General features: G+C 42.4%; 1 protein-coding gene across 1 annotated transcript in view; it reads left to right on the top strand.

Moving 5' to 3' along the window:
• moto (minamoto) overlaps nt 1–25,406 on the top strand; it is a 52,363-nt gene extending 26,957 nt beyond the window's left edge. Inside the window, exons 5-7 of the mRNA XM_041173266.1 lie at nt 933–1,067; nt 21,311–21,491; nt 25,165–25,406. Coding sequence (XP_041029200.1) covers nt 933–1,067; nt 21,311–21,491; nt 25,165–25,406 — 558 coding nt within the window. The remainder of the gene's footprint in view (nt 1–932; nt 1,068–21,310; nt 21,492–25,164) is intronic.
• Nucleotides 25,407–27,354: the final 1,948 nt, after the last annotated feature.

Below are 27,354 nucleotides of genomic sequence, written 5' to 3'. Positions count from 1 at the left end.
AAAATTAATCCAACTTTGTTTTATTCCCTCTATTTTGTAATCACAAAAGAACAGGAATCTAATTTTCCCAGGCTCGATGCATGATGCAGAGCATGTTGGCATAGGTCAGAAAATTGGGTACCTGACCTTGTGCCCAATTTCTGATTTTCCCCCAACAGGAAATCTTGGAATGGAATAAAGAGGTCTCATAGCAGAAATTTGCAATCCAGATTATTTTATATTAATTTTGCAATTCACTGCCCCTGCTAAATTTTGCCAGTCCTGACAAAGTTGTGGATTACTGCTTGCCTGTATGGAATGGGCATATTATAGGGAAACATTTCTCAGCATTTCTTAAAGCTAGTTTGCTGTTGGTTGATTCTATATTGAAGCCTACTTTTTGACAGAGTACATTTCCTTTGCATTGAGCATCTAGAATACTTCTTTTCCCCACCATATTTATGCCTTTTTTAAATTTTAAAGAATTCGTGCTTGTCAAGATGAGAGATTTTAGTGCTGAAAATGGCATTTTCCCATTTCAGGTACACGATGCTAGGATCTCAGATCAGGTGTGGCACAGTCAGACTGAAGTTCTTTTTATTTTGCCCCAACACTGTGCCTCAGCCTAAGCTCGGAAAAACACTCCTTAATGTGCTAGTGTGATATTTTATAATTTCTCGCACCAGCTGAGTAGATCCCAAGATAGCACAAATTTTACATAATTTATGAAACAACACTTGATGGGTTTAATGTTTTTTATTTCTTTGCTCATATTTTTCAGTTGTGCCACTGTCATTTTCTATGAGTACCAGCGCGGCTGGTTTCTGGTTTGACACATCAGTAAATACTTTTGCTAAATTGTCACCTGAAAATTATTTTTTCTTTGAAGTTTAGTCTTGTCATATTAAAAACTGGTATTGGTTATGACTATTTTCCCCTTCTCCCCTTTTAAGACTGAAGCAGCACTTGCCCGGAACTACCCAGGAAAGAGAGTGACCAGTTCAAATAATACACCCATTCCCAGGCTACCATCAAACCCTTCCCGGGTTGATCGTTTGATTGTTGATCAACTGCGTGAACAAGCAAGAGTATGTTTCAATTACAGCTGGTAGATTGGTTAATTGACCATATTTCATATCCCTTTTGTTGATCTGCTTAGGTACAATTCAGACAACTTTTTCTATTTAAAATTTGTGTTGTTTTTCAAAATGTAGCTACAAATAGATCAAAGTAGACTTTATCATCGGTAATTGGCCATAGTTGTCACAGAATCTACTACTATTTATATAGACAATTTATTATATATGAAGTTATTGTACTATTCCTTAACAGTTGGAATGTTTTGTAGTTTGGCAGTTTGTAACTTTTTGGTTATTTGCTAACAAAATAATAACAACGAATTAATTCAGAGTTGAGCTAACTGGGAAATTAGAAGAGTAAATAATGGAATAAACATCATTAATTTTTAACTTCTGATTGTTTTCTCCCTTTAAGGTAAGGGATGTCAGTGTTAGGAATAGGACATATCGTTAATACTCTAATGCAAACCAGGTCCTATAATATAAATAGAACCCCAGTACTATTTTGGTGGTGGGACTGCGTAGTAATCCCTGATGGCAAAAGCCAAAATAGGCAATTAAACACCTGATTTAAAGGGACATGCACCCACAGACAAAACTGGTGATTACACCTGTTGAAATTCTTAGTTGAGTGCTGTGGAAGCATTTGCAACTCCAATACTGATTATAGAAGAGAGATTTTCTGAAGGTTTTTAGCAGAATTTGTTAGCCTTCATGTACGCACAATGGGATTAATTCTGGCAACCCAAGAGGGGCTGAGAAGAAGAGAAGAGGAGCAGCAGCAGAAGGATGAGCATGCTGAATCTGCAGCAGAAACTAGAGTGCATCACATAAGAGGGTGGTTGCATGGTAGTGATCCTACCCTTCATATACATTCTGTAGATTGGTTACCAGGAGCTCATCAGTGAATCATATTGAAAGAGGCTCAGGTTTTGCCATTGGAAAGTAGCAGACCTCCTGCAGCAGAAGCTATGGCCTTCTGTGCCATTTCATCACTCTGTCAGCAATGAAAGTAATGGTTGCCTTCAGTTGTTTTTGCTTCAGGGTCCTTCAGGTAGCATCAGGGTTCATGGCACATGTTAGCAAGACAGTTGCTCATGCCTGCATAAAACAAGTCATGGATGCCAGTATTTACCCATAAATGGTGCCAGTCAACATGACAGAGTAACAGGATTTGCAGCAATTGCCAGGTTCCCAAGTCCAGATTGCGATTGACTGCACTCATGTGGCAACTAAGGCACTACTACATGAGCCAGGACTTTTTATAAACAGGAAGCGATGCCACTCCCTGTGATCATCATCTACAAAGTATGCTGGTGTGTACATGGTTCTCCGGTAGCAGGCATAATGCACTTATCCTACATTGGGCCAACAATTCTGCATTTTTTGAGCAAGCATGGAAATTAGGGAGCAAGGTCCTCAAGTTCTGGGTAGAGGAAATGCATGGCTGTACCCAACAGCCATGAACCCCAGCTGAAAAGTGGTACAATGATAGCCATACAGGTATTAGGGTAGTAATTGAGCAAGCTATTGGTATGCTGAAACAGCAACAGGTGCTTGAGAATTTTCTCCATTTCTGAACCATCTTATCTCCTATTTGTGGACTTGTGTATATAATCTCACCATGCAACAGAAAGAAGATGTTGAGCCAGCTGTAGCTGAGCAGGAGTTATTGTCAAAGGAAGATGATGATGTAGGGTAAGCTGCAGAAAGACTTGGATTAAAAGCATCCAGGACAATTGGGCAGCAGCTCATTGACAAGTACTTCCAGTAAAAGAACAATCAAAACCAACGTCTTTACATCAACCTTGCATCAATTGTGCTTCAACATCAATCTGTCAATTCTCATCATAACAGGAATCCCTAGACTCTGAACGTTTCTACAGATAGCATCTGCATACTATAGTATGACCTATCGTACAGTCAAACTAGCACAATTCATCTATTATAGTTTTTAATGCCTTCACAGAGTAAAATTGCACCCTGTTTACCCCTATTTTGATCTCCTTAGGTGTGCTCTTACCTGATGTATTGCTTCTACATGGTATTTTTCTAAGGAGCGGTGGAGGTCTGCTGATGGTCAGATTTGGATCCTTGAGGTGCTTGTCGTTGGCAACTTCTAGCAGCTCAGGGCTTTGATGGGTCAGCTTGGTGACTAATCTCTTGGCTGGTTCTGGTTAGCTTGGCTCAGTTGCATTTGATGCTCCATGACGGACATTGGTTTATCGGATTGTGGGAGTGGACAGGCTATCATCCTGAGAGATCAGCAGCATGTGTCACTCCCATTGAGCCACTGCCACTCTCATGTGCCTCCAGAACCCCACATCTAGTGATGGCTGGCAAATTCATCCTCACAAGCTCCTTAAAATTCAATCACAGGATGACCAATGAGAGAAAAGTTGCCCCCGTATGTGGGAGAGACAGAATATGTGAGGAGCTGCTCCTCCAGTCAAATTCTGCCTCTCCCATGCTGCTGCTGCTCCAGGTCCAGTTGTCATGTTATCTGGCACCATTTATGGGTAAACATTGGCATCCATGACTTGTTTTATGCAGGTATGTGCAACTGCTTGGCTAACATGTGCCATGAACCACGGTGCAGCCTGAAGGACCCTGAAGCAAAAACAATTGAAGGCAACCACTACTTTCATTACTACTGACAGAGTGATGAGATGGCACAGAAGGCCATAGTTTCTGCTGCAGGAGGTCTGCAAATTTCCTATGGGAAAACCTGAGCCTCTTTCAATATGATTCACTGGTGAGCTCCTGGTAACTAATCTACAGAACGTATATGAAGGGTAGGATCACTACCATGCAACCATCCGCCTGTGTGGTGCTCTCTAGTTTCTGCTGCAGATCCAGCATGCTCATCTTTCTACTGCTGCTCCTCTTCTCAACCCCTCTTGGGTTGCCAGGTCCACCAATCAGAGGTTGCCTTTCTCTTGACCTTGCTCCTCCTCCAGAGACAGAATCTGTGATTGGAGGAGCAGCAAGTGCGGGTGATTCAAGAGCCAGACGGACCAGAGAGAAGCAGAGTGCAATTGCAATAGATAAATGAAAACACAATTGGATAGATCAGGAACCTAGACCTTGGTGCATAGGGCACAGTTTCAAAATTTGCAGATGATATTAAATTTGGAAGCATTGTGACCTGTGAGGAAGGTAACGTGGAACTGCAAAAGGACATAGATAAGTTAATGGAATGGGCAGACAGGTGGCAGAAGAAGTTCATTGCAGAAGTGATTCATTTGGTAGGAAGAACTTAGAGAGACAATATAAAATAAAGGTTGCAACTCTAAAGGGGGGTGCAGAATCAGAGTAATCTGGGTGTATATGTGCATAAGGCATTAAAGGTGGCAGGACAGATTGAGAGCGTGGGTAACAAAGCATGTAGTATCCTAGGCTTTATTAATAGGGGCACAGAATAGAAGAGCAGGGAGACTATGTTGAATTTGTATAAGACATTAGTTTGGCCTCAGCTGGAGTATTATGTCCAGTTCTGGGTGGTGCACTTTAGGAAGGATGTCATGGCATTGGAGAAAGTGCAGAAAAGATTCAGGAGAATGGTTCCAATGATGAAGAACTTCAGTTACGAAGCATGATTAGATAAGTTAGATCTGTTTTCCTTGGAGAGAAAAAAAGGCTGAGAAGAGACTTGATAGAAGTATTCAAAATTATGAGGGGTATGGACAGAGTAGCTAGGAGAAACTGTTTCCACTCATGAAAGGATCGAGGACAAGAGGCCACAGATTTAAAGTAATTGGCAAGATAAGCAAAAGCAGTATGAAAAAGTTTTTTTAGTTTTCGGCCTGGAATGCACTGCCTGAGATCGTGATGGAGGCAGATTCAATTGAAATATGCAAAAGGGAATTAGACAATTTCCTGAAAAGGAACACTGTGCAGGGTTACAGGAGAAGGCGGGAGAATGGCATTAGTTGATTAGCTCATTTGGGAGAGGCAGTGCAGACACAATGGCCTCCTTCTGCACTGTAACAATTCTGTGAAAGATTGATCCACCTTTACAATAACTCTGGCCAGAATTTTTCGCTCGGCATACGGGCGCACACCCACCAAGCTCAAGCGTAAAATAGCACGTGATGACGTTGGGTGAGCGTGCCAACGTCATCGCACAATTGCACGATATTTCAGCCGGCAGGCACATGCCGGTGCCGGAGCCACACCAGCCATTAATTAAGAGGCCAGTTAAGGCCATTAAAAAGTCAACTGATGCCAGTTTTCTGTTGCCTGTATGATTTCATGTTCTACGCACGGGCAAAACAGGCAGGCGGCCAGCCAACAATTTCAAAAACCTCATCCACGGGCGGGTTGAAAAGGGTCAGCAGTATTGCCAGTGTGAGTAGTGAGAAGTTTGGTAGCTGGTAACTTATTGGTATATGTCAGCTTCATCTCTTCGGGGCTTCATTGTTAGCATTTCCAGGTTTCGGTTCAAGACTCTTTGGTGTCTCCAACGACCCTGAAGAATTCAGACTGTGTGGACTTTTCCAGGTATCAGACAGCCTTCTGTAACCCTGGTTATGGGGATTGTGGTCTCCGCTGGTGGCACCTCCTCTGAGAAGGAAGAGAGGGACAGAGGGAGAGGAGGCCAGGTGTCTCCATCCAGCTTGCAGGGGAGCAACCTGTGTGAGGAGAGATGCAGCTGGCAGTCCAAGGCATTAGAGGCAGCAGAAGACACCACTATCCTGCTGCCAGGGTTTACAGGCGCCGATGCAGCTACCTCAATATGTCCGCGACGCAGTGCTGAAGGAGGCTCTGCCTCTCAAGGGAGACAGTGACCTCCATCTGTCAGATGATTGGGCCTCAGATCACCTCCGACTGTGTGGGTGGACACCCTATGCCAGTGGCTCTGAAGGTCACAGTGGCCCTCAACTTCTGTGCACCCAGCTCTTTCCAGGGCCAGTGGGGGATCTGTGTGGAGTCTCCCAATCAGCTGTCCATAGTTGTATATAGCTGGTGACAGAAGCTCTGTTCAGGCGGGCATTGACTTTCATTCATTTCCATATAGACAATGCCATCCAGGCTGAGTAAGCCAGAGGCTTTGCAGCGATTGCTGGGTTCCCCTGCATCCAGAGTGCATTTGACTGCATACATGTGGCCATCAAAGGCGTCAGCGGGTCAGCTGGGTGCCTTTGTTAATATGAAGGGATTCCACTCCATGAACATGCAGATAGTGTGTGACCATAGGATGCATATTCTGCAAGTCTGTGCAAGGTACCCTGGCAGCTCCCATGACACGTACATCCTGAGACACTCCCAGGTGCCAAGGCCCTTAAGAGCTCCAGCCGGACTGGATGGATGACTGCTGGGTGACAAGGGCTATTCCTTGAAAAGGTGGCGTATGACTCCTCTCCGCCACCAAGAACAGAAGCAGAGCAGTGGTTATAAAGGAGCCATACCTCCACAAGGGCGATGATAGAAAGAACCATAGGTCTCCTGAAGATGCACTTCTGATGCCTGGGCCATCCCAGGGGGGACAGTACAATACCCCCAGAGCAGGTGTCACTGATAGTGGTCGCATGCTGTGCTCTCCACAGTCTGGCATTAGCAAGAGGGGACCCACTGGAGGAAGAGGATATTGACACAGCTGCACAGGCCACAGATGATGAATTCAGTAGTGAGTCCGAAGAGTGCGGTGAGGAGAACACTGAGGGCATGGAAACAGACCTCTGTAACCTCCAGGGGGACAGGGACGAGAAGGACGCCTTGATCCAATGCCCCTTCAGCTAGGCTGCCAAATAAGCACTACAAATTCATGGCAAGGCTGCCGCTTCCATCCCGGATGTCTGAAATGACACTTTCCTTTGACCCCAAAGTCCACTCAATGCCTGTGCAATAAAGTTTCAAGCCACCCACGTCCAGCATTTCATACTGGTGTACCCTGCACCACATTAAATAAAAAAGGTGAAGCATATGCGGACCATTACAACAAAAGAAAATTTATCTCATGTTGATAGTCAAAACAAATTAACAGAACCTTCTCTGGTCTTCTTCCCCAGACCAGTTAAAATAAACAAAACATTGCACAACAGAAGATCCTCTTGTGCTCATGGTGCCTTAAACTTATGTTTGCGAGTGCTACGTCTTGGTTGCACCAGCATTGGAGACAGCCTGCTGATTCTGCTGTCTTGTTGGCCTTGATGACCTTGGCGATCATCCTCTGGCCAGTGGAACCTGTGCTGGCCATGCCTGGGAGGGCGTGGCCACTTCTATAGCTGGCATCTCCCCAGTCGCTGCAGCCTCATCAAATGCCATGATCACTGGCAGAGGGGCGGAGGAGCTGCTGCCATCATCCAGAGCATCCTGAAAGGAGCCTATAGAGATAAATGGCAGCTCATGCGCCAACGTGTAGTACCTCTGGACCTCCCTGCTCACCCATTGATAGACGGGCACCTAGCTGGAGTACTGCGTGCCTCATCCATCTCCCACACGGACACTGACCATCTGAGGTGCCTTGCAGGTCCAAGCGCAACCCCAGGAACCCCGGTTCTGTTCCTGGAGCTGCCTCTCCATGAGATGTAGGCAGTGCGCTCGGCCATGAGGATCAATACAGTGCTCATGCTCTGCACGGACTCCTCCCTAACGGAGATGATGGCACACACACCCTCATGGATCTATACCAGATCATCCCGCACATCTCGCTGGACATCCAGCATCCGCTGCCTATGGACAACTCCAGAGGCTCATCATCATCCTTCAACTGAGCATTGTCCTGGCCTCCAGCAGTCCTCCAAATGCCGGCATCCTAGGCACTGTCTGCCTCCGCCTGCACCTTAAGCAAGTGTGAAGTGCCTTCACTGCTATGCACCAACATTCTAGCCGAAGATCTAATGCCCACTGAGGCGCTGGTATCTGTACTGGTGCCTGGTTCAAGGAGGGGGTGTGATGCAGGTGCATGTGGAGACTGGCAGTCCTCTGGCGTCATGGTTGGGTCTTCGGGTCCCTGCAGTTGGGTGTGGTGGCAAACCTAAGGGAGAACAATGACATGTCATTAGGTTAAGTCATCACACTGTAACTGTGCATGCCAGGCACCCTGGTGAGACCATGGAGATCTGCATCATGGTGCCATCATCTTAAAATAATCAATGGGGAATCCAGTTTTGAGACTCCCATCAATGGTGAGACTACACAAGAATGTTTGCACCATCCGAAACTCTCAACTCTGTGCACTGCATTCTTACCTTCCTGTGACACCCAGCCTCTCCACAGCCGGTTGATCAAGGTGCATGTAGCGCCTCTCCAGCTCCAAGGTGTTCTGCTCGTATCTTTTTAGGATTAGGAGGTTAGCAGAGCCTCCGCTGGTTAGCGACCTTTCAATGTTATTATGGGCCATCTTCTCCTGAAAGGACAGATGAGCATTGATTAGCTCACTCTCTACCTGCAGCGCCATTGCAGTCAGGCCAACCCCACCTGAGGAGCACCTTGCAGGGCACATCAGAGTCATGGCCCTTGAGCCACAAGGCACTCAGTCCAAGCAGCCGGGGCTCACCCCTTTGGCCAGCTCAGGCGTCATTGACAGTTGGCACTCAGACTCTAAACCCTTGAACTCCACGGGGGGATGGCCAGCCTTTAACACTTCAATACACTGATCCATGCCAACACGGTACTCATCCTTCCTGAGTGCAGCAGGTCGTTAAGCCTCTTGCAGCACTGGGCCCAGGTGCACCACACAACATTATGGCTGCTGACCAGCACTGCCGCCTCCTCCCAAGCTCTTTTTGTAAGGTGTGATGGCCTCCTCCTATCCCTGGGGACAAGGGTGTCCCTCCTGGCAGCCACCTCCAGGAGGACCGTGAGGCACTCATCAGAAAACCAGGGGGCCGAATGCCCACCAGACCTGCCCTCCCGCCCGGCGTCTGCAGCCGCTTTTGAATCCATAATTTTTAATCTGCTGCTGACACCAAGAAAGATGTCTTGTTGCCGGCAGCCTTCAAGGGACCGACTGTGCCGGTTTTAAACCGGCCGCCGTGTCGCCATTGGACCCGGCAGCCAAGAGGCCCCTGCCCCTGCCTGACCATTGGGGAGCCACTGTTCACGGAAGGCCCGCCAGAGTGAAATCATGGTCAAGGGCTGATTGCGGGCAGCAGCCTGTTTCCCAGCCGCTCCCAGCCCACCAACCGCACCCGCATGACGAACTCAAAATCCTGCCCTCCATCCCTGAATCCCCCGACAGTAACCAGCCCTTTAACGATATTACGGGTGGCTCTGAAAAGAGTCTTTGGATTATTAATGTTTTGTTCATTCTGTGCCGGATTAGTGGCATTCGCAGCAAGAGAAGTGGCTTTACTTCCATCGGGACCCGGACTGGAACCCCTGCCCTCTCTCTGACTCCCAATCTGTTCCCCAGTGGGAGTAAGTAACATGGGGCAGGATTTCCCCAAGCTCTGCACCGATCCCCCACCTCTAATTAAACTTGCCTTTCAATCCCGAGTCCTGAGCAAGGGGATTGACAGTAGGAGCGATTGAAACAGCTTAGCAAAGGGACCCAACACCACAAGCGCAGTAGCATCATGTGCCTGCAGCAACTTTACACCCCAGCAGAACTCACACTTCCAGTAAGTGTAGCTAGCATCATCGGCTTTATAGTTGCAGCCAAAGTGAGTTGCATTTCCAATGGGAAAAAAATGCACTGGAACAAAACATTGCACCACACAGGAATATTTATTAATCATATTCAAATTATGCAACAGGCCACTGCCCTTTTGATATCTCAGATCAAGCTTTGTAATGATGGATCTTGCTAACCTAGCTAAAAGGTAAAGTGGGAGAAGGCGAAAAGGCTACTTCACCAAATAGGGATTGAAAAGTTATAGAGTGAAGTGGCCCAGAAATTCATGCCAGAGCCTCTTGATCTATACAAATAACCTAAATTGAGTTTTAGTGCTTACGAATTAAATTTGAAGATGAAGGAGCAGAAGGATTCAGCAGGCCTCAAAGCCTTAGATGGGCAACAAAGTGGCATTTAGATCTGAGTATGCAACTTAAACTCATATAGCGCCTTTAACATAATGAAACGTTCCAAGGTGCTTCACAGGAGCATTATGAAACGGAGTGTGACACTGAGCCACATAAGGAAATAGTATGTCAAATGACCAAAACTTTGGTGAAAGAAGTAGATATTAATGAGTGTCTGAAAGGAGAAGAGAATGAGTGAGAAGTGAGCTAGAGAAACAGAGGGGATCAGAGAGGGATTCCAGAACCTAGGTCTAGGCAGCTGAAGACATGGCCACCAATGATGGAGCAGTTAAAATTGCTGATGCGCAGGAGTCCCGAACATACCTTAGGGGTTTTGGAGCTGGAGGCGATTGCAGAATAGGAAGGTGTGAGGCCATTGGAGGGGTCAGAGAACATTGATGAGAATTTTAAAATCAAGATGTTGCTTGATGGGAAGCCAACATAGGTTAGCGAGCACAGGGTGACAGGGGAATGGAACAAATGATGCGAGTTAAGACATGGGCAGCAGAGATTTCGATGACTTCAAGATTAAGGACGGTAGAATGTGGGAGACCAGGCAGGAATGTGTTGCAATAAACAAGTCTAGAGGTAGTGAAGGCATGAATGAGGGTTTGAAGCAGATTCCAAGTTAAAAGATTTAATAATGTATATTCAGTCTTTGGTGTATGTACTATCTATCAAAAGAAGAAAACTCTGAAAAAAATTCAGCATGAAATGGAAGGTAATGATACTGCATGATTGCATTACCTAACAAAGGAGTTAGGGAGAATGAAAACGGAGCCTCTGAAAAATAAAATGTAGCCCTTGAGAAAATCTCAAGAAGAGCCCTTGGAAAAAAATTATTTTGATCCCTGGTTGATGAAGAGAATAAAGTATTGGATACAAGGAAAATATCAAGGCAGGGAAGGATCTACTAGACTTAATATAACTTCAGAAAAGTAATGGAGAAAATAATGGGCCAGATTTTTCTATCAAAGTGACATTGAGGCTCATGGTGCTTGCTATTATTTATATATTAATGTTACAGCAACTTCAATCAAGGAGCACATGTGAGGTTAAATGCCAGTATCCAAAAGTTGTCTGTGTTGTGCCCCACCGCCAGTAGCTTTGCCAAGAAGGCATTTGACTGTCTGCCTCACCATTGCCATGCATTAAATGTCATGAAGTTGTTATATTTGAATTACATTTGCCACAGAAAAGTTAAATCTTGTCATGACAAGCTTAAACACCCTTTTAGTAACATGTAGTTATTAAATACTGTCAATCAGCTTCTGGCACTGAAATTGAATTATTGCAAATGTGGGGTCTCATTCTTTCAGGCATTACTTGTTGGAGACTTTAAAAATGTCAATATAATTAATTTTTTTGTTGTTCCTTGCTGTCTCTTTTTTCTTTCTCTTAATTCAGTCTTTCTCTCCCTCTCTATTTCACTTTCTGTAACCAATTTGACATTGGATTTATCTACTCTTCTTAGTTCTTCTACTGTTCATTTCTCACTGTTGGTTGGGAAGATACACATTGCCCCGTGCATTCAAATACCCTGTTTCCCTCATCACGCCATGATCAGATTGCACTTCAAGCAATTTGTGATGCAAAGAATTTTAAAAACTAAGCGTACACCAACAAAACTAACTAATAGCAAACATCTTTAGATGCCCACTACAACAGAATCTGGGCCAGTGAGACTGAAGATTGGCATATCTCCAGAACCTTATATTTTCTACCTTGAGTATTAAGAAGAAGGTGAGGAAATTGCTGATCTTTCAAACTCTCTTGATTTAGGTGAAGGAATACACCCAAATTTGCAGATGACACTAAGGCCTGAATTTTCATAAAGACAGAGGGGGTCTCCAGCGTAGCCAAAATGGCAGCAGAGACCTAATTCTGGAAGTCAGGCCCTTGAACCTGGCACCTACCATTTTTGTCAGAGGAACAGGGAAGGGGTTTTAAAAAATTCATTCATAGGATGTGGGTGTCACTGGCTAGGCCAGCATTTATTGCCCATCCCTAATTGCCCTTGAGAAGGTAATAGTGAGCTGGCTTCTTGAACCACTGCAGTTCATGTGGTGTAGGTACAGCCACAGTGCTATTAGAGAGGGTGTTCTAAGATTTTGACCCAGACACAGTGAAGGAAGGGCAATATATTTCTAAGTCAGTATAGTGAATGACTTGGAGGGGAACTTCCAGGTGGGTGGTGTTCCTATGTGTCTGTTGCCCTTGTTCATCGATGGTAGTGGTCATGGGTTTGGAAGGTACTGTCTAAGGAGCCTTGGTGAGCTCCTGCAGTGCATCTTGTAGATGGTACACACATCTGCCACTGGTCGGTGGTGGGGGGAGTGAATGTTTTGTGGATGGGGTGCCAATCAAGCGGGCTGCTTTGTCCTGTATGATGACAATTTCGTGAGTGTTGCTGGAGATGCACTCATCCAGATTAGTGGATACTCCTGACTTGTGGTTTGTAGATGGTGAACAGGCTTTGAGGAGTCAGGAAGTGAGTTACTTGCTATAGGATCCCTACTTTCTGACCTGCTTTTGTGGCCACAGTATTTATATGGCTAGTCCCATTCAGTTTCTGGTCATTGGTAACCCCTAGGATGTTGATAATTGGGGATCCAGCTATGGTAATGTCATTGAATGTCAAATGGCAATGTTTAGATTCTCTCTTGTTGGAGTTGGTCATTGCCTGGCACTTGTGTGGTGCAAATGTCACTTGCCACGTCAGCCCAAACCTGGATAATGTCCAGGTCTTGCTGCATTTGGACATAGACTGCTTCAATATCTGAGGAGTTACGAATGGTATTGAACATTGCGTAGTCATCACCAAACATTCCCACTTCTGACCTTAGGATGGAAGGAAGGTCATTGATGAAGCAGCTGAAGTAGGCCTCGAGCCTGCTCCGCCATTCAATAAGATTGTGGCATATCTGATTGTGGCCTCAACTCCACATTCCACCTACCACCAATAACTTTTGATTCCCTTGTTAGTTAAGAATCTATCTACCTCTGCCTTAAAAATAGTCATTGATCCTGCCTCCACTGCCCTCTGAGGAAGAGAGTTCCAAAGACTCACCACTCCCTGAGAGAAAAAATTTTTTTCTCATCTCTGTCTTAAATGGGAGGCCCTTATTTTTAAACTGTGACCCCCCTCGTTATCATCTTTTCCACAAGGGAAGATACCCTTTCAGCATCCAGCCTATCAAGCCCATCAGGGTCTTATTTGTTTCAGTAGGGACACCTCTCAATCTTCTAAACTCCAATGGATACTAGCCCAACCTGTCTAATCTTTCCTCATGAAAAAGCACCCCCTCCTCCCCAACAACAACATCCCAGATATTAGTCGAGTGGACCTTCTTTGAACTGCTTCTAATGCATTTATATCCTTTCCTAAATAAAGGGACCAAAACTGTACACAGTACTTCTGATGTGGTCTCACCAACACCCTGTACAACTGTAACAAAACATCTCTACTTTTATATTCCATTCCCCTTGCAATAAATAACAACATTCCATTTGTCTTCTTAATCATTTGCTGCACTTGTGTACTAACTTTTCCTAATTCATGTGCCAGGACACCCAGGCCCCTCTGCACCTTAGAATTCTGCAATTTCTCTCAATTTAAATAATATGCTGCTTTTCTATTCTTCTGGTCAAAGTGGACAAGTTCGCATTTTCGCACCTCCATCTTGATAGGCGAAAGGCCATGAGGGTATGTGGAGGGGCATTGAAACTATAAAGGACCATGGGGGTGGATAGAAGGGCATAAGTTGGCTTAGGGGCTATAAAGTGCCTTGGGGGAGGGTTGGAGGGATTTTTTTTGTTTTATTTTTCACAGTTGGGACAAAGTCCCAAATCACTGTTTGGGGTGGGGGGGGGAGGCCCCCCTCCTCCCCAGACGAAAATCTGATCATCTGGGGAACTTTCTCCTGAGTCAGGTTTGCTGAGCTGGGAATTTTTGTGACGAGCAGGGGCAAAAATTCAGGCCTAAATTAGGTAACATAAGTTGTTTGCAAAGGGACATTGATAGATTAAGTGACTGGGCAAAAATGACAAATGGTGTTTAATGTGAGGAAGTACAAGGTCATCCACTTTGGACCTAACAAAGATAGATCAGAGTATTTTCTAAATGGTGAGAAGTTAGGATTTGTAGAGGAGCAGAGAGATTTAGAGGCCATGTCCAGAAATTACTTAAAAAAAAAAACTAATGGGACAGTTTCAAAAAATAATTAACAAGGCTAGTAGAATGTTATCTCAAGGAAGTACAAAGGAGTGAAGTTATGCTACAGTTGCACAGAGCTCTGTTTCGACCACTCCTGTACTATAGACCCCAAGTTCATATGCTTGCTACATATGATGGCCACTATAACTTGGTTACATTATTTTACATATTCATTTCAATTTTTCAAAAGCTCAGAAGGAATTTTTATCTTCTGTCTCTCCATTTCTCTATCAGTGTACTTTATAGCACTATTGCCCAATGCCTAAAGGACAACAGACACAAATCGGAAACTGATCATGGCAATTAGGGACAGGCAATAAATACTGGCCTAGCCAACGATGCCCACATCCTATGAATGAATGAAAAAATAAGGACTTAGAAATCTGACTGTCAAACATTTCTCAGCTATTTGGGTTGGATGTTAAAGATGTAGACTTGTTTAAGAAAAGACAAACTCATATTTTTAAAATAGAGTTGGGAGGTGTCCAATCAGCAAGCCAGCAAGAAGGGCTTGCATCAATGGCAGGAATTCTAGAGAGATTGGGAGTTAGAACTTAATAACAGGTAATTGCACTTAAAAAGGTGCAGATAGTTGCTTGAACTGCCTCAACATGGTTTAAGTGGTACCTTTGGAATTGATTCCTTTGGCAATAAGAAATGATAAATATTACTTGCCCTTTGCAGGTAGTAGTCCAGGATAAACTGGAACAGTGTAAAGCAGTGTTGTCCAATAGGGTTTCAATACTCATCAAACTTGTGGCAATCAGGTCACCATATTCACCACATGATACAAAATATACACAGTATGTATAAAACAAATGCACAATATTTTGAACATAATCAAGGCAACAATCAAAGCAATCAACATGGATAAATTTATTGTTAGAGCCAGGAGAACAGCTTCAAGTAGACCTTTGGCTTATGGCCAACCTCCTGAAATCACTCATTTTATGCTGATAGCTCCCTATTCCTTTCAATTGTTCATTTCAACAGATCTATTAAGATGAAGTTTGAACACATTTGGATGTTGCTGCACCAGCCCAGCTTGCGAAAACTGCACATTTCAACCCTCATTGGAAGCCATACAGTGCTGTCCATCGCTCATCATGCAATTCAACTGTTTTGCAACAACCACCTACTTCCAGCTAAATTAAACAAGTTCTTCAGTTAGCATCCCTAATGTCATTAGATTCCCCAAGAAAATTTTGAGAGCAGTTGGGCTGCTGTCTTCTGAAGATGGGCGCTACTTTCACAGTGCTTCACAGAGCAGTCGCGCGGATCAAATATATTGTCAGAAGCACCCAGAAAGAACAGGAACAGAGAAGGTAACAAATGACAGACTGTTTTTCTTGAAGTTGAATTCTTCCTTGCTCAATTAAAGATGGATAACAAATAGTGGTCTAGTGAGTGACACCCATACTGGGATCCCCGGCTGCAACTTTAACACATTGTGTTGTGTGGCTCTAAAAATGAACAGCACATGTCTGTGGCAAATTCACCATGTGGTGAGTGTATTTGGACAACACTGGTGTAAAAGTTGGGGGACTCTACTCCTTTCAGTTCTGGGCAGCACACCTCAGTAAGGATATATTGGACTTTGAGTGGCTGCAGCACAGATTCACCAGAATTATACTGAGGCTAAAAGGATTGAAGTTTGCATAAACTACTTGTGTTCCTTTAAATCAGGAGTAATCCGATTGGGGTGTTTAAGATGTTAAAAGTACTTGGTAGAGTAGATAAAAATTATTTCATTTGGTGGGGGAACTCAGAACAAAGAGCATAACCTTAATATTAGAGTTAAGCCATTCAGGGAGTATCAGGAAGCACTTCACAAAAAGGGTAGAAGGAAATGTGAAACTCTCATCAAAACAGCTGTTGAGGCTTGGTCATCTGAAAATTTCAAAACTGAAATTGATAGTTTTTTTTGTCCAACCAAAGCTGATCAGTAGAGTTAAAATGCAGCTCAGCCGTGATCTAATTGAATGGCGAATAGGCTCAAGGTGCTAAATGGCCTACTCCTTACATTTTAGAGCCTAAATTGCACCAGTCAGAGCTTCCATCAAAGCTACCTAAGCTGGTAACACAAACTCTGCCTGACGTCATACTGCAGCATCCATAGAAGTGAGTACATGCTCCATGATAGATGACAGGCTGCTGAGACCACTGGAAAGAATGTTGCACACTCTCAAATGAAACTCCTCCATAGTCTAAAACATGTCACGGTAACTCATAGGCAGGTGGTCTAATACTCCCCAATAACTGCTGTGTGTCTGTCATAGAGTCTTTTTTTGTAGGTTGGGTCTCTGATGGCTCAGAAGAATGGCAAGTTGCTCTTTTCATAACAGTGCTACAGTGAGAAACGGTGGAAGTAGTTAGAAGAATGAAAGGCTTTACAGTTACCAGATGAACCCAGTATGCTGTTTGTGACTGTTGAGAGTGTGTTTATGACAAAAATGAGAACTGCTTTCATGACATATTTTATGTGGTGAAGAAACAGAATGTTGGAGGAGAAGAGTTCAGTATGCTTGAGGGGTGAGATGGTAAAAGGCATGACACATGAATGGAAACAGGAAAATTTGCATCTTAGCCTCGTTGTCCTGATCAAGTCACTAAATCACTTCCTGAACCCAGGTCCTTGGGGTGATTTTGCAGGTGTCAGTGACTTCAGCAGTCTCCTTCTAGGATTACTGTTGTGGCTGTTTTGCAATCTTGGTATTATCTCTGGGAAAGCTGACCTGCCCGTTACCTTACTTGCTCCACCAAGACTTCCACAAGCCCATCACTGATCCTTGGAAGTCTAACATTTCATATTTTGGAAATGCTGCAAGCACATGGAGAAACAGCAGAATGTACCCTTCTTGGGGATATTCAACTACTTGTTGAAAAATAGAAAAAATTGACAGTTATTTCAAAAATATTTCAAATTCACATTTCAGTTAGCTAAATTTGGCATCTTTTAGAAAACAAACCAAAACTAAAAGCAAGCTAATACCTATCTCAATGGTTGATCTCACTACCAAATCAATTTTGAATTTGGGATCTTGGAATAGAAAAGAGCTAAATAAAAAGGTCCCCGGCCAGGTTTCACTGTTGAACACATCTTCCCAATTTGGCTGCTTAGGCTGAACTGAAATTAAATTTAAAAACTAAATGTACATAACAGACATGCCTGAAAGCATTTGAAACAGATTAAACACACACAGGCAGCAACTCTTTTGCTTTCTTCAGCATGAAGTTGCTGCCTCATAAGATGGGAAAACAGGAAAGATAAGATCTCGTCACTAGAGGGACAGTAGCAGTTAGAAAATAATGTCCATATTTTAATATGTTTATCATCTCCAAAACCAACAAGTGATAACAGATATTTTTAGTGTTGGCACGTACAGGACTGTCAGATTTGAAGTGCTTGTTTTGGCACCAAGTATGGCGTAGACCCAAGCTTTAAGATGTATACCTACAAGTGAAAAGCACTATAACAAGAGTGTTGATGCTTGATTGCATTCTTGCTGAAAGATTACATTTATGATATTCTACAATTAGAATATTAGTTTTAGTTAACTATTAGGAAATAACATTCCATTATAAGTTACATACTGACAGTTACTTCCAGTTTGAAAATTTTGAACTTGCAGCAATTATGTCAAAATGGTTAATTCATCAGTGGAAACACTATCGTGCATAAGCTGTATGATATCTCCTGGCTGATAATAAAGGCCTTAACACCTGAAAGAAACAACAGAACAGATAAACCAAGAACAGAAATTAAGTGTCCACAATAAATTCACAGTGATTTTTTTTTAATAACAGATTGGTGTTTTAGAACATAATCTGAACTGTTTGTGAAATTACTGACTTGGCGGACTTGAAATTATTGCAAATATAACAGAAGGAATTACTCAAAGTACACTAGTATTCCATTGGATAATTTCAGGGCACAAATTTCTTAAATGGAAAGAGATTGCAGAACTCTGATACAGAGGGACCTGTATGTTCTGGTATATGAATCACATAAAGTTAATGTGCAGATACAGAAAATGATTAGGAAGGCAAATGGAATGTTGGCATTTATTGAAAGAGAAATGAAATATAAAAGTAGGGAAGTTTTACTGCAGCTGTACAGGGCATTGGTGAGACCACATCTGGAGTACTGTGTAGTTTTGCTTTCCTTATTTGAAAAAAGATATAATTGCGTTAGAAGCAATTCAGAGAAAGTTCACTCGACTCATTCCTAGGATGAGGGACTTTTCTTATGAAGAAAGGTTGAACAGGTCGGGCGTTTACCCATTGGAGTTTAGAAGAACGAGAGGTGATCTTATTGAAACATATAACGTCCTGAGGGGATGTGATTGGGTAGATACCCGGAGGATGTTTCTGCTGTGGGAGAGACTAGAACCAGGGGCCACAGTTTAAGAAGAGGTGGTCTACCGCTTAAGATGGAAATGAGGAGAATGTTTTTCTCTCAAAGGGTCATTAGTATGTAGAATTCTCTTCCACAGAAAGCAGTGGAGACCAGGTGATTGAATTTATTCAAGACAGAGTTAGACAGATTTTTGATAGACATGGGAATCTAGGGTTATGGGGGTGGCAAACGGCAAAGTGGAGTTGAGGCCATAACCAGATCAGTCATTATCTTATTGAATAGCAGAGCAGGCTTGAAGGCTGAATGGCCTACTCCTGCTCCTAAGTCCTATGTTTCTCCCACCTACAAACACTGTAATTTACTTTAAAATCATAGGCTTTTTACGCAGCAAGCTGTTGTGATCTGGAAATGCACCACCTGAAAGGGTGATGGAAGCAAGTTCGAATGTAACTTTCGAAAGGAAATTGGATAACTACCTGAAGGGAAAAATGCATGGCTATGGGATAAGAATTGGGGAGTGAGACTATTTGGATAGCTCCACTGAAAAGCCAGCACAGGCATGATGAACCAAATGCCCTCCTGTCCAGTATCATTCTATGATCTGATTATCTGAATAAACTCTGAAAAAAAATTGTTGCCAGTGTTAGCAGGTATAGACTTTTTCCTCTGCTAATTTTACAGAGCTGTTGATCATTTATTAAAATAATGGACACAGGAATTTCATACAAATGCATTAAATATTCATTCTTTTTACTAACATTAGCAGTAGTGGTCTTAGCCTGTTTGTAGGTAAGTAAATGGTAGAGGGTCTGTTAAGCATTGAATGCATGCTGCTGAGACAGCAACTGACTGAAGAAGATCTATAATATTATGTTATATTATATCAGAAGTATGTTTCACCAGTCTTGGGGTCTAGAACCAGGGGACACAGTCTCAGAATAAAGCGTAGGACATTTAGGACTGAGATGAGAAGGAATTTCTTCACTCAGAGGGTGATAAATCTTTGGAATATTCCACCCCAGAGAGCTGTAGAGGCTCAGTCATTGATTATGTTCAAGGTAGAGATTGGTAGATTTCTAGTTAGTACAGAATCAAGGGATAGGGGGAAAGTGTGGGAAAATGGCTTTAAGGTAGAAGATCAGCTTTGATTTAATTGAACAGCAGAGCAGGCTCAAGGGCTGAATGGCCTACTGCTCCTAATTCCTATGTTTTGCTAATGCAACATAATACCAATGGTGATATTATGCTGTATGTCTTACTTTATCAATACATCTTCCTGTGCTAGCTCCGATTTGGAGATTCGTGTCTTAATAAGAAGCATTGGGATTTCCTATATTTTCTATTTGAAAGAATACACGATAGGTACATTATATCCTGCTGTGATAGGTGCCATTCCCCCCCTCTGGAGGGTATTTCAGCCTCCATTCTTTCCTTCATCACTGCCAATGAAATGAGTTACTGCTGATCACAAGGATGCAAACCAGTGTTTTTTTCTCGCAGTGGAGCTGGCAACAATGATACAAAGTTCTCATTCTCACAGCATTTTATTGCATCATATATACAATATAAGGCTTTCATATCAGAGAAATAGATGAGATGCATACAAAGTCACCCAGGAGAGGCTGTAGAGATTCTGTGTATCATATGCAAAGCAACAGTTTCTGTAGATTCAGGTTCTCTAGAAGGTGCTGTTAGGATGCTGGAAATCAATTTAAAGGGATTATTAGACATTCCAACTGCTTTAGCTATGGCTTTGAAAGTAATAGTAACTACTAATTTCTGGCAGCTCGGGACTTCCCATTCAGCAGGAGATGACTTCTTTGACATTGCACACAGCATCATTTTCGTCCATATTTAAAAGGTGATTGATGGTTTGAAAGGTTACCAGGCTGTCAGTTTCACAACATCAAATAAACAGAACATTTTTTTGATTTTGTACTAGAGTGCCATTCAAAGTGTGCAGTGTCTTTATGATGTGCTGTGTAACCCTGTCAGGAGGTAGTCTGTGAAGTCAGTAAATGATTATGTGCATGGTTCTGAATTGTGGTAAATTGACATAAGTTAAGGAATATTGCCCCTTTTGTGACTAATCCATTATGAATAAATCAAACCTTATTTTAATTGGGAACCAAGGTTTGTTTGTCACCTTGTCATTCCTTCAAATACCTTTGCTGATCACGTAGAGAATGTTCATAAATTCATTTCATGCTGCTTGTCCTATGCATAGTTCTGCATGTTGGGATATTATCAAGCTATCTCTCGATTCCAGCATTTTAACTGATTGAAACTACTATCTTGTTTCTATTTTCTGTTACATTTTAGTCATTTTTGTTTTGACATAAATTTATTTTTTTCACACTATGAATCCTTTGTTCTGCAGAAATTAAATTACTAGTAGAAAGGAACCTACACATTAAAAAAAAAAATTCACACCCATTATATTACATATTATGCAAAAATTAAATTCATCTGTTAAATTTTGCAAACATTCATTAACTGGAAATCATCCTACACATATATATTTTACTCCCCCAAGCGTGACTGTGGAAACCGTAATATAAATTAGGCATAAATCAGTGTACAAGTTGTAATAACTCCTAGTAACATACCTGTTTAAATGGAAATTTGCAATACTGTATTAATAAAGTAATAGCATATTTTACTGCTAGATTAATAGAAGCATGAACTGCACAAATCCTCTATTAACAGGTTGTGACATTGCTTGGAAAAATGGAACGCCTCCGCAGTTCTCCTCTTCATGCTAATATTTCTACAGCTCTTGATCGACATCTGGAAGCTATCCACATTACGCAAGCTCGTAGGAAAGATGAAATTGTAAATGCAGCTAATCGACAAAGGCAGGGAGCACCACGATACCAGGATGACAGAGGTAAAATCATACATTTACTCAATTTATGCAACATGAAGATTTGGTTTTTTTTGTTGATCATTCATGTGGATTGGGGCAATTTATGACTGCACAGAAAACCCAATGCAGTGAACTTCAATTATTCACTGTACAAATTGTGTATGATTAAACTACTTGTGCATGGAAGGCCCCCTTGGAGAACCAGTATCACCATGACAATAATATATCCTAAACATCGAAAAGATATCAAGTATTGACTACTTAGCTTGCTTAAGGAGGCTTGATTTGGTGTCAATATTGACAAATGGAATCATTGGTTGGTATTGCTTATCTTTACAGAGAAGTTTCTTTCTCGGCATTAAAAGAAGTCATTTTTATTCATGCCATTAAAAGTTTCCTTTGCTTTTTAATGAACTTTAAAAAGCTTAGCACACTTCCGAAAAAGTATAAAGGGTGGCTGAGATTTTGCCAGCACGTTCCAGACAGGTTGGGAAGCAGAGGGATGGGAAAATGGCAGCAAATAGTATCGGAAGGGAAGCCTGATATGTTTATGCCGCTGGGGGATATTCCCAGAGGCAGCCAGACTGGCGGGAGAAGGCTATGCTTGAAGCAGGCAAGAAGGTAAGCTAAACAGGAAGCTAAGCAAGAAGCTAAACAGGCAATTAATTGAAATTTTACCAACATTTTCCATTTTTACATGGCGGACAAGAACAACGGAGCTTGAGAACCTTGCCAGCTATAAGGAGGTGGAAGCTCAGCGAAAGGTCGATTATGCTGCAGTCAGCATCCATTATGAGAGGTAGCGTGGCTTGGTAGGGCGAGTGAAATTGGGTAAAGAGCAGCAGGGAAGCCAAAGTTGGCCAGCACAGCAGAGGCATTCTAGTTGACTGTCCTCTCTGACTGACACTTACAGAGTAAGGGTGGGGCGTGGGGTGGTTGTGGAGAGATGGTAGAAGGCCCTGAGAACTGTGTAGCAATTTGCTATGGACCCCATTCACTTAGGCCTTCAGACCACCTTACAAGGGGGGGTGAGGTGGAGGGCATTAGAGAGGGGGAGAGCTGCAGCCAAGGGAGGTGGGGCAGCGGAACCCAGAGGGACACCAGTATCATGAGGCTGGAAGGGGGAACAGACAAGGAGGATGCAGAGGAGCATGCAACCAGCCACTTGCCCGTACAAGACACTGCCCACCAAAGAGGGTCCAAAGTCAGAGGCTCCGGTTCCCGCAAATGTTAGAGCAACAGAGTCACTGAACACTACATTTCCCCAGCAAGGCTGTCACAGAGCTCTGTGCCATAATGGAGGGGCAGCTGACTCCAGTGGGGAGTCATGAGTACCCCTTGCCTGTTGCATTGAAGGTCACCATGGTGCTGAATTTCTACACCTCAGGATCATTTCGGAGATCTTCTGGAGATATTTGTGGGATCTCCCAGTCTGCAGCTCCTCACTGTATCAAGATGATGGCCAGCCAATATGTGCAGTTTCGCATCCAACCAACAGTCAGGCTGGGGGACGGGGGGGAAAGCGATGCTGTAAATTTCAGGCTATCTTTGGATAACCCTAGGCACAAGGTATAATCAATTGCGCACATGTGGCCCATCAGGCTCCCAAAGACCAGACATCAGCCTTCTGCCATTTTCTCAATGTACTACTGGTCTGTGACCACCGTAAACAGATTCCTGCAAGGTTTCCTGGAAGCTGTCATGAAAGCTAAAAATACTAAGGCAATGCCCAGGTGCCTCAACATTTCAGACCCCCATGTGCCTTCAAGGATTGAAACTGGGTGACGTGGACTACCTGCTGAAGAAATGACTATGGATGTTTGTGTGGAACCCAAGCACAGATACAGAGGAGAAATACCACAGCTGCTCTGGGACAAGTCGAGCAACCATCAAGTAGGCCATAGGACTTATGAATTTACAGTTCAGGTCTGATGAAGCCCTTCAACATAGCCCAGAAAGGGTGTCACATTTCATTGTGGTGTGCTGTGCGCTGTGCAATTTGGTCCACAGAGGTGAGAAGCTATGATCATTAAGGACAAAATGGAGTGCAATGCTTCCTCCAAGGATGAGGAAATGAAGGGGGATGGTAACCAAATGCAAGACAACGAAAACAATGGAGAGTGCTGGCAAGATGCAGTGAGATACAAGCAAGGAAGACATTTTTTATGAGCCTTCCTTACACACCCATTCAATTAAATATATTTTCCACCTTTTATAACCATGTTGCCCTTTCCTTGAATGCTCTTACCACACCCCTAAACCTGTCATCATGAGGGCACAGCATAGGAGATGTATTGACTTCATCTGGTGTGCTGCTTCCCATCACATCCTTTGTATGATCCATCCATCTGTTAACAGTCTAGTTGTGGATAAAATAATTGAAGGAATCTGTAGTGCAGCATATCAGAATTCATTATAGACAGTTAAACAAGGTGACATCAAAATACATAATTAAACACAGTAAAAGACAAGTGCAGCCAGGTGAACTTTCTCTTTGGTATTCTCCCTGCGTTGTCAGTTGAGGTGGAAGTAGGCTGATGACCTTGCTGCTTACTATTTGGCTTTTGATGGCCATGGCAGTCGACCTCTGGTTGCCTGAGGCCTTAAGGGCCCAGGCATTTTAGAGGCCTCCCGCATGGGTGCAGGAGCTGCCTCTGTTATCATACCTTCCTTCGGTAATAGTGTGTCCGTCATAGGGCTGAGGAGCCACCATCCATGCCAGGAGTGCCTTAAGAGTTCTATTAGATTGTTAGAGGATTATTTTTTCCATCTCCATTGCAAAGACATGGCTCCTAAGGTCTGCCCATTGTGGATACCGGGTGAATGGCTATGGAGGTTACATGGGCGGGATGGGGAATTATGGAGAGGCATGGGGAATATTATGGGGCATGGAGTTGGCATGGGGGGGAAGGGGGGGTGGGGGGTTGCATGTGCAGGAGTGAGTGTTTGAGGGCCTGACATTCATCTTTAAAACTGGACTGACTTCTCAGTAAACAGAGACGAGAATTCTAGCCTGTTCGCCATGCCATCTGCCCACCTTCATTGTTGCCTCAGACCTGACTCCATCCTGCTCCTACCTCCCAGGAGCAAATATACAGTGGATATTTATGGAAAACTGGTCTGCTGGGTTGGGAAATTTCCCAACTCAACCTTTCTGCCTCCGCCACAAAGTCCAGCACTATTTGTTGAAATGGCAAACTAAGGAATTTAACGTGCATTAAGATTTCTATGCAACAAGTGTTTGCATTTATGTCATGCCTTTAATACAGTAAAACATCGCAAAGCGCTTCACAGGAATGTCAACTTCACAAAATTTGTTATCAAGCTACATAAGATATTAGGATAGGTGACCAAAGGCTTGGTCAAAGGGGTAGGTTTTAAGAAACATCTTAAAGAAGTAAAGAGAGATAAAGAGATGCACAGAGATTAGATACTTATCTTTGCGCAATGTAATCTCAAGATCTTGGTGATTAATCATGTAATTTTTTTTTGCTTGCATGGTGAAAAGTGCCCAACTTCTACTTGGCCTCTGCACACATCTCCTTGACAGATTGGAACATGGAGAAGTCTCACCTGCACAGTTCCCTATCATGTTACCAATGCACTACACGACTGTGTACTTTTAATTAATTTCATTGTTGAGATAGACTCACCAACAAATCTTTAATTCAGATTGTATCTCTTTTATGTACAGATGTCCTTGCTTTGGCTATTGCAGTCAAAGAAATGGCAGTAGCTACACGGAAAGCCCGGACTGCTTTGTGGTGTGCCCTCCAAATGACATTACCTAAAACACCAAATACCAATCCAGATGACCAAATTGAAGTAGAAAGAGAACTGCAGGATCTAGTAACTAATGGAGACAAAAACTATCAAAACAGAAGCAACTACTATGGTGGGGAAAAGAATGAAGTGGTAAAAACTCGTGTTGATTAGAAAACTGAGAGAGAAAAATTGACTGAAAAGCCTTAAAAATAAATGATTCTATTATTACCTTTTGAGTTACTAACATGTGAATTGGTTAAATTGCAGCAATCACTAATTCAGATTAACTAAAAAGAAAGCATTAAGGGGAAAAGGGCTAAAATGCATAGTCTCCCCTGAAAAATAATTATAAACAATGCAGCTTGTGGTTAAGCTTGCATTTGGTTAGCAACTACATCTCTGTATATTGAGACAAGTGATATAAAGTTAATTTAAAGATATCATAATCTACCATAATTTAACAAGATCATCTTACCCTATGTTTTGGTGAATTGCTCTTGTCAAATCTTCCCAATCAGAGTGACTAAAGCTTCTTAGTCAGGAAATTTTAATCTAATGTTTGTTTTAGTTTCTGTAAGATGTTTGTTATTTATTATATACAAAGTTTATAAAAGTGGTCATGGCTTTCCTTGACATGACCAAAAAGGAAAGGTAACCGCTTTTGGTGAAAGTGAGCAATAAATGCACCAAAGTGCAATTTTCGAGAGCTTAAAATCAGTCTTAATCAAAAAAAATTAATACCACAACAGTAAGTGGAGGTTAATTAAATAAATACCATATACTACAATTATCCTGTTATGTAAACGGTTATCATAGTTTAGATTTAATAGTTCTGTTTTTATTTATATCACCCTAATCTGGTTAGACCCTCTATTTGAATAATTGAAGTTTCAGATAATGTGCAAAGGTCACAGACTTTGTATCATATAATTCAGAGACCTGGAGATATTAATCTAATAATATTAAAGATAATTCATTGGAAAATGCCATTCATTATTAGTGCAGTTTTTTCACATATATGCAGAGAATAAGAGAAATACTCAAGAGTGATTAGAAGGCAATAATTTCATTTTGGTGTTTAGTTGATGTCAGATTGCAAATAAGATTTATAAATAATCTGATTCCAGTGATGAAATTACAGCCTGAGCATACACTCTGTTAATATTTTAAATTATATTTTTAATTTCTTGGAACACTTCAATTAGAGATGAGATTTTCTTTGCCAACAGTGTTACATTGATACATAATAATATCTACTCTAATAATTAACAGTTGTGACATAAGGTGCACAATGGCAAGTATAAGGCAGCCATATTGTCAGGAGTTTTCATTTCCTAGACTTAGGAGCTTTTTTTCCTCTCTATGCCACCTTTTGTCTGCTGAAGCTTCTACAGATAGCAGCTCCACAGTAACTTTCCAAAGTACATCCACCATATGTGAATCTAGGTGTAGAGTTTTAGTAGACCAGCTTGTCATGAGGGCCGTCACAACAAAGTCTGATTTATTCCCATCTAATGTCCACATACACTTTCTGGAACAGGAACCCTTCTGTAGCCCAAGGAATATAGGGGTACCCCAAGTGCTGCTAAGGCTCAATTAGCTAATTTAGCAGAGACCAGGAATGAAATCTGGGACTTTCTGGTCTACATAGCTTAATGCTGTGCTGGAAATTGGCTCTAGCCATTATGCCATTGAAGGAGCTATGAGTGGATAATATTTCATATCACTGTTTGTTGATGCATGTTTTATTTATACAACAGTTTAAAAATCATTTCAGATAGTTTCAATTATTTTTGTTTGCTTGTGCTGATGTAGTGGGAGGCTACATGATGGCATTATATGATGAAATTAACAGCCCACAATTGTGTTGGTATATGATATAATAGAATAACAGATTCTGTACTAAACAAATACCTACAAAACATAATTATAGGAATTAAACAGTAGCATTTTAATAATGCTAATCACAGAAGATAACTTTCAGCAACAACAAAAAAAATTTCGAGGACAAGGAAATAGAATGCAAAAAACAATCTAAATGCAATGGTACAAAACCTTGTAAAATGAAGCATGCAAGGTAGCACAAATAGTCTATACCTTTCCAAGCTCAAAACAATAT

The sequence above is a fragment of the Carcharodon carcharias genome, chromosome 23, assembly GCF_017639515.1.
Source record: "Carcharodon carcharias isolate sCarCar2 chromosome 23, sCarCar2.pri, whole genome shotgun sequence".
NCBI lineage: Eukaryota > Metazoa > Chordata > Chondrichthyes > Lamniformes > Lamnidae > Carcharodon > Carcharodon carcharias.
This window is presented reverse-complemented; position numbering and strand designations above follow the sequence as displayed.